Consider the following 7854-nt stretch of genomic DNA (forward strand, 5'->3'; position numbering starts at 1 on the left):
GGATGGATGGGTGGATGGGTGGATGGATGGAAGGAAGGGAAGGTGGGTGAGTGAGGAGATGGATGGATGGTACATGGGTAGATAGATGGATAGATTAAAGACGGAAGGGTAAAGAGATGGAAGGATGTGTGGGTGGGTGGATGGGAGAATAGACGGTAGCGAGGAAGGAAGGGTGGACAGGTAGCCAGACAGATGGAGGGTGGGTGTGGACGGGCGGTGAGGAGATGGATGGCTAGATGAATGGGTGGCGGGCATGGAGATGGATGGTGGGGGTAAATGGATGAATGGATAGATGAAAGGGAGATAGGGTGGGTGGCTGGGTGGGTGGATAGATGGAGAACAGGTGGAAGGATGGAGAGATGGTGGGTGTCTTCAGTTTGGTAAACTGAGACTCATCCACTGAAAAAAGTAAGCTGGTTTTTCATCCATTTCTCTAAAGCAAGCCAACTAGGACACTTTCAGACAGGACTCCCAAGGCTCCCAGGAGTCATTTGGGCAAATCATATTAGGAATTCAAGCGTGCCAAGCCCATACCAGCTTTCACGGTGGAACCATTATATCCTACCCCAAGAGAATCTGATTCTGATGGAGAGTGTTTAATAGTCTTTAGAGATTAAAAGAGATTGAAGCCACAAAACTCACATGGAATGAGTCCTGATTGTTTGCTAGAACTTCCCAGAATTAGGAAAAGCACACGTAGGTGGAAATTGGTCTTCATTCCAGATTTGACACATAACTGGAAACCTGTCGTTATATTTGATGGGACTGAAGAGCCCCCTACTGGCAGCTGCATGCAACAATCCTGTGCAACTTCCGAAAAGTTCAATTATGAATTAATTACATCTAATTGCCCATGACCTCGAACTATCTGTGGGTAATTTAAGTGAAGGCTTATCATTGATAAATGAAAATCAAAAGAGCAAAGGATACCATTTTTCATTAACAAATTGGCAAAGAGTTTTTTATTGCTGATACTCGTTAAGGAGAGGGGTGTAGACAAACAGACTCACTTTTCCACGGCCGGAGAGAGTGTGAGCAGAGGGCCTCTGGGAGGACACGCGGACAACGTGGGTGAAACAAGAATAACAGAAGCCCTGAGGTCCAGCCGCTGCGGGTCTGGCCTCGTTCTAAGGGAATGACCCATCAGGGGCCCCCAAAGCTCACCGAAGCACCGTCTGACTTCGTTAGAAGGCAAAAGCCTTCCAAATATTCAGAATCAGAAGGTTAGATCAATAAATGATGGGACATCACGTTAAAATGTTGTTGGAGAAATAAACTTCACGTTGGGTAAACCGAATGCAAAGCAGCGCATGAGGAATGATCTGATTTTGGCAAATACGGGTGTGAAGGCGGGACATGCTGACGATTCGCTCATACGGAGGAGACAGTGTGTTGTTATGTGTCTGAATGTGCATTCTGAAAACTTTGCTAATGAGCACTGCTTCTGTAATAACAATAAGGAAGGGCCAAGTTTCCACAAATTTCCAGGTTTTCAAAGCTTGGACCGTTGCCTTTTGTATCTGTGAACGCCCCTGGCCTCACGGACACAGGCCTGGGCCGGCAACCCCCCTCCCCCTTCCCGGGCAAGGACGGCACTCTCCCTCCAAGGTCAGCCTCTCTGACCTCCGCCCCGTCCCACACCACCTCCAGTCCCCGGGCTCCCTGTCCTTCTAAAAGAATGCTCCCTGCCTGCCTCTGACCCTTTCACCCTCCCGCCCCCTGTCACCTGGCTTCTGTCCCCTCCACACCCCACCTAGGCCACCAGCCCCAGCGCGCTGCCCACTCCCCTCCTGCACAGCTGACTTCCTGGGCTGCGGGGACCGCTCTCCCTTCCGGGCCCTTTGTTCTACCGATGCTGCGCTCCTGCCCCACCGGCGTCTTCGCCCACAGCCTCACCCACTCTGCTCCTCCGCTAGGGAGCCTGCCCCCATCCCCAGGACCCCGGGCCCAGCCGCCCAGCATGCCACGCCTCACGCACCCACCAGAGGGATGTTCCCAAAATGCAGCTAGGATCACAGTTCTTGATTAAAGTCCCTTGCAGACTCCAAAGCTTCCAGGAGAAGAGCAAACTCCGGGGCCTGGCCACAGCCTTTGTGACGCCTTTGTGGCCCGAGCAGCCCCACGAAGGCACGCCTAGCCCTGCGCCCTGGGTTCCCATCCCCGCACGGCTGATGCCTCCACCCCCACCCCCTTCAGACTGCGTGTTTTAATACTTCACCTGTGGTCTCCATTCCTGGTCACCTGTCCCACCCGCTTCTCCCTCTTTCTGTCATTGGTGGCCCTCGCTGACACCCCGTTTTCCTTGGGCCACCCTCACAAGCTGCCCTCCCTCCCCATGGGCGGGTCCTTGAGGCCAGGGACCCCAGCAGTTCCCCCTCCTGGAATGAAAAGGGGTAGAGGAAGAAACAGGTCAAGGGTAGTGAGAGGCTTTGGAATGGGCATCTTGTCTACCATGGAGACAGGGCAGGGTGACGCCTGATTAATAAAGGCAGACCCGGGTCTGACTCCGGGTAGACTGACTCCAACATTTCCGCAGTGCTGGCAGGAGGGGTGGGGGTGGCCGGGGATGTTACCCCTTCTCTGCCTCGGTGACCCAATGTATAAAGATGGAGGCACTGGGACGAACACGGCATGGTGTGCACTCAGCGAGCGAGGGAGAAGTCATGTCCTGGAGACCACTTTGCACTGATCATCCCTTGCATTGATTGTGATTGTCACAGAGCTCCCTGGAGAAACGTTGTCTGTTTCCTTTGGTAAGAACCGAACCCTGCCAAACCACGTTAGCACCAAGGTCCCCCACATCCCCATGTGCCCCACAGCAGGTGCCAAGGTCCCCACATCCCCATGTGCCCACAGCAGGTGGACGGTCCCCGCATCCCCGTGTGCCCACAGCAGGTGGATGGTCCCCACATCCCCATGTGCCCCACAGCAGGTGGACAGTCCCCGCATCCTCGTGTACCCACAGCAGGTGCCAAGGTCCCCGCATCCCTGTGTGCCCAGCAGGTGGACGGTCCTGGCAAAGCCATTCCTTCCCAGGTGCGGGTGAAGAACACAGGGAGCATGGGATTCCCCCACCAGCCCCGAAGGCACACGCGAGTCCGGGGAACAACGGTTGACTTTCACACTCAGTGGACCGGTGCGGCCAAAGCAATTGTAAACCAGATGCTGGAAGCGTGACTGTTGATCTCAAAACCGTCCCAAGCCGATAAGACTCCCGCACATCACGGACACCGACACAGCCTACTTCGCTGGAAGCAGAAGGCTCCGAGGGCTGGGGGCTCACATCCGCAGCGCCCTCGAGGAGCGTGGATTGGAGGGATGAGGCGCGCCGACCCCGGGAAGGCTTCCGCTGGCCGAGTGGACGCTCCGTTGTCAAGCTCGCCACTAGCCAAGATGGGAGACAAGGGCTCGAGTGCCGTGTTCTTCCAGTGCTTTCTGCTCCAATGCTTCGATTTTTAAGCGGGAGTGAAAAGAATAAGGTTTTGCCTTTGTCATTCTACAATGTGTCTTTTCTTAGAAGCGGAAAACCCTGTATCTCATTTTCTTATTTTCTTCGGGGGCTGGAAGTAGGGAAGCTTTGGACCAGGAATAACTTTCAGCAGAACAATGCTTACTTGGAGCCCGCCCTCTGTCTGTAGCGGGGGAGGGTGCAGGCCACCTTGTAAAGTCGGGGGGCCCACGGCGAGGACCCCAGAGAACGGACAGCTGGAGACGGTGCCCAAGAGTCTGGCCGACTCTGCAGCCAGCAGCCTGGTCTTGCCTCCTGCTTCAGCCATTTTTGAGCTGTGCAACCTTGGACAGGTCATTCAGCATCCTTCAGCCTCAGTTTCCCCATCTGTAAACCTGGCTGAGCGTCGCGGTACCGGCTTCATAGGGCCGTGGCGCGAACGGGGTATTCGGTGGAGGGCGTGCCGAGCCCGTGCCGGGTTAGCATTGGCCCTGACCGTGAGTGTGCTGCCGTGTATGACCCGGGAGGCCCTGGCCAGGCACATGGCTGCTTACCAATGCTGGCCCTCACCGTGCGCATCACAGCCCACCACTCCGCCCAGGCACTGGGTTACAATTTGCAATTCTGAATTCTTACATGCTGTGGCTCTGGGCGGAAGAACTGATGCATTCCGCACCGTGGCGGACGGGGCGTGCTTCCTCTCTGAGGTGCTGGTGAGCCTGGGGCCGTGAAAGCACATGCCCAGGTGTGACACTGGCACCAGGACCGAGTCCCATCGGCGTTTGTCTCTGAGCCTGTGTAACCGGCTTCACTAGGTACATAACGCTGGGGAATCGGCCGCAGTGTGCCTCGTGGCTTTTCCAACATCTATTAAATGCATGTCTTGGTTAAAAATCACACCCGCTGCCTTAATGAGGTTTTAAGATACATCAAAAACGAGGAGGACATAACGCTACATTCGCTGTGTGGGAGGCGGGCTTTTGTCTGTCAGTTTTGACAAAGCACAGACAGCTGCAAAGACGCCCGAACTTTGCTGTCGTGGGGGCGCTTTGAAGGGACTGTGAGGCGTGCGGCAGCCGCTCACAGGCCCCCGGTAAGTCCCAGGGCAGCCCTGCCCACGGGGAGAGGCTCCGAGCCGCAGAACCTCGGCCACAAAGGCGCAGTCACACAGAGGCCAACAAATGGCGTTAGGGGGCCCTTGTGCTGATACGGCCTTTCTCACGAAGAGCAGGTCTGAATAAACCCAGGGGCAGCAAGTAGGCTGTAATTAAAACTGAGATCCAAATGCCCATTGATCTTGTTGCAGCAGAAAACTGTTGGTTTATTTCAAGCCAAACTGATCCAGGCTCCGGGTCCTAGAGCACAATGTGCGGACCTCAGGGGGGTCCTGCCCGAAAGGTGGGAGAGGAGGCCAGGGTGGGGGCCCGCCCTGTGGTGCGGGGGGGCCAGGGTCGCAGCGGAGAGCCCTCAGGTCCTGCCGCTTCAGGGACCAAGACAGAAACACAGGTACATTTCTCCTTGCAGGTGGCCCGGCAGCTGCAGCCCTCGGTGGTCTGGGTCGGAGACACGGAGAAAACCTTCTACAAGAAAGTTCCCAGCGCGGAAAGGATGGTAAGGCTCCTGGGGCGTCTCTTCCTTTGGCTTTTTCTTTCCTCTAAGGGGCCTCTTACCAGCAACGGTCTCCACTTTTCAAGGTCTTTTTTAAGGGAGGGAGGGGGAGAAGGGGCAGTCTCTCTCTGCCTTATACGTGTCTGTATTTGAAAAAATTCAGTACTGCTTTGATGAGGAATAATTTAGACCCAAAAAATGAAGGAAGGTGTGGAAGGAGGAGGCAGGGAGAGCTTTGGACCCAAACATGTGACTCAGAGGTAAGAAACAATCCAGAGAATTTTGCTCGGTTAAAGCAAATGGCGCACAGAGGAGTTATTATTAGGATTTCCTATTGTTCATAATAATAAATAGCAAGGGCCTGAAATGTATGAACAAAGACCTTCTGGAGAACGGCTAAGTGCCTGCGCTCGGGCCTCCAGGGAGCCCGCTTTCAAATGCTTCCTTCCTTCTTTTCTCTCCTGTAAGCGGCCCCCCTCCCCCGAACTTCCCCCCACAAATCACCAGCAAATTTCCCACAAGTTAAAAAAAAATTGCAGATACACATCATTGTTATTCCACATCAATTTGCACCAAAGCAAATAGTGGTTAACGGTGAATTTCTGATTAAATTCATAAGGATTTTAATCACTTTGGATCCTTATGTATTATACATCATTTTTAGCAGGTAAAGCTGATTTGGATAAAGAATGGAAGCTCAATCTTTTCTTCCCCCCAAATGAGCCTTGATTGCCCTGTCATTTTTAGAAACTCTTAAAGAGGACTCATTCATGAGTTAGCGGAACCTGGGAGCCCGCTCCCTCTGCTGGCCACGCAGCTACATAGAAGAAAGTCCCCACCCGTGAAGGGAAGAAGAAAGGAGTTAACTAGGAGCCGGATCAGAGACCTAACGACCATGCAGGGCATGTGTGACCCAAGGCGTCACACTCCCGATGTCACACTCCCGACGTCACCAGAAACTCTGTCTTGATCATGAGCATGGGCTCCTCATGCTTCCACTGGACGTCAGCCTGGAGAGGAGGAGACGGGGGCTCTGGGCTCACGCTGCCATTCATCTCAGCTGGCTGTGTGTCTGTGAGCAAGTAACTTAACCTCTCTGAGCATCCAGTTCAACCTACCTAGCGGGTTCCAGAGAGCACAGCCTCTGGGTTCAAGAGGCGCCCCTTGCATTCTCTGCCGTGTCCCCCGCGGGCCGTGGCCTTGCTCTGAGTAGTTCTCACCGTCGGCTCACCTGCACCCCCGAGTGTGGGGAACAGGGCGAAGGAGAAATGCTCCTGTAAGACAGCAGGAGGAGGCCTGGGGGGAGGGCTAATGGCAGGGAATGAAACACGGGCTCAGCAGCCGCGTCCCCTGTGCAAGGCAGGCAGCCGGCAGAGGGGAGAGACGGGAACCCGGTCTCCGGACCTCGAGCCTGTAGGGGCCCAACTGCTGCTGATGGCCGGACTCGGCACCAGCTGCGGTTCCCACAGACACAGGCGCCGACCAGCTGCATTCCAGCGGGACATGAAGACCTTTGGTGGCAGAGTCTTTGCAGCGAACAGATCGGACCTTAATCCCGTCCAGCTCTGCATTAGAAGAGTCTGCCGTCCGTCAGGGGAGGTCACTGCACTAGAGCATGTGGATCAGGCCCTCCGGTAACTCCCAGGACACCTGACGGACAAGAAGCAGAATGTCCCCATGGCTAGCCGGACGGCCCGAGCCGTGTGACCCCAGCCGTACGTGGGAACGCTCGGCCCCACGTCCAGGGCCTGCCCCTCGTGCCGCCCCCACCGTCTTCCTGGAAATCCGGGGCCCCCGCTGGTCCGGCTGTCCTCTCCTTCACCCCCACCCGGACTCTGACTTCCGCTCACACGTGCCTCAGCCACCCGGGCCTGGAGCCGCCTGGAGCATCGGCGGCTGCTCCTGAGGTGACCACTGAAAGCCCAGCCACCGCGGCAGCCACGTCCACGGGGGACAGGAACCCGGGAGGCATCCACCCAGCTTCCCCTTGGTCCCATTGGTCACTCGGCGTGCCGGGGACACGCAGCAGCCTGCCCTCCACCTTGGTCCAGCCTCTGTCCCAAAGGCTCCAACTGCCCCAAGGCACCGAGGCACAGAGAGGAACGTCCGCCTGCAAAGAATCCGGGAGGTCGCCTCGTCCACTGCAGCGGCTGCGTCTTGGGTCTACGGGATTCCAGAATCTCCCCCGGAAAAATGTCTCCCTCACAGCGATTTACTCCCCCCCTCTGCCTTTCGGGTAAGGCTCCCAGGGTGGGGAGATGCATGAAGGCCACCCCATCGTCAGCAGCAAAGCAAAGAGGTCCAGGCAGGCCGCGACGGCTACAGAGCTTGGTTCCGCCCTGGGAACCCAGGCTCCCTGGCGCGGGGACCCCAGGCTGACACATAGGACAGCTGTGAACGGGGGAAGCTCCCAGAAGGAGGCTGCCTCCCCCCGTTTCGCATAAGAGGACAGAGGCTCCAGGAGCCACAGCTGGTTGGGGATGGCGCTGGGACCCAGAGGCAGGCGTGTGTGAATGCAGAGGCCAAGTGCTTCTCGCTGTCTGGATGGCGCTCCCAGCGGGGACTCCGCGGAGTGCCAGCCGTGCTGTCAGTGCTTCAGCCACACCCAGGTCCACCCGCCACACCTCACCGCCCCCCATGCTCCAGGCCGCAGCCTGAAACCTGCCCCGGGGAGGGCGGGGGGGGGGGGGTCCCGCTCCGGAATCCTGTGCTCCTGGCCGCACCCTGGTCCCTGGCCGGGTCCTCAACACGCTGAGAAGCCCTTTCGCCTCCAGGCTTTGAGGAGTGTCCCAGCTCCG

At 56.7% G+C, this 7854-nt stretch overlaps 1 protein-coding gene across 2 annotated transcripts in view; it reads left to right on the forward strand.

The window, feature by feature from the left end:
• IQCA1 (IQ motif containing with AAA domain 1) overlaps positions 1-7854 on the forward strand; it is a 137128-nt gene that overhangs the window by 109980 nt on the left and 19294 nt on the right. For both annotated transcript variants that reach the window (XM_029933556.1, XM_029933557.1), the window contains one exon: positions 4973-5059. In XM_029933556.1, coding sequence (XP_029789416.1) covers positions 4973-5059 — 87 coding nt within the window. The remainder of the gene's footprint in view (positions 1-4972; positions 5060-7854) is intronic.

This window comes from Suricata suricatta, chromosome 3, assembly GCF_006229205.1.
Source record: "Suricata suricatta isolate VVHF042 chromosome 3, meerkat_22Aug2017_6uvM2_HiC, whole genome shotgun sequence".
Classification (NCBI taxonomy): domain Eukaryota; kingdom Metazoa; phylum Chordata; class Mammalia; order Carnivora; family Herpestidae; genus Suricata; species Suricata suricatta.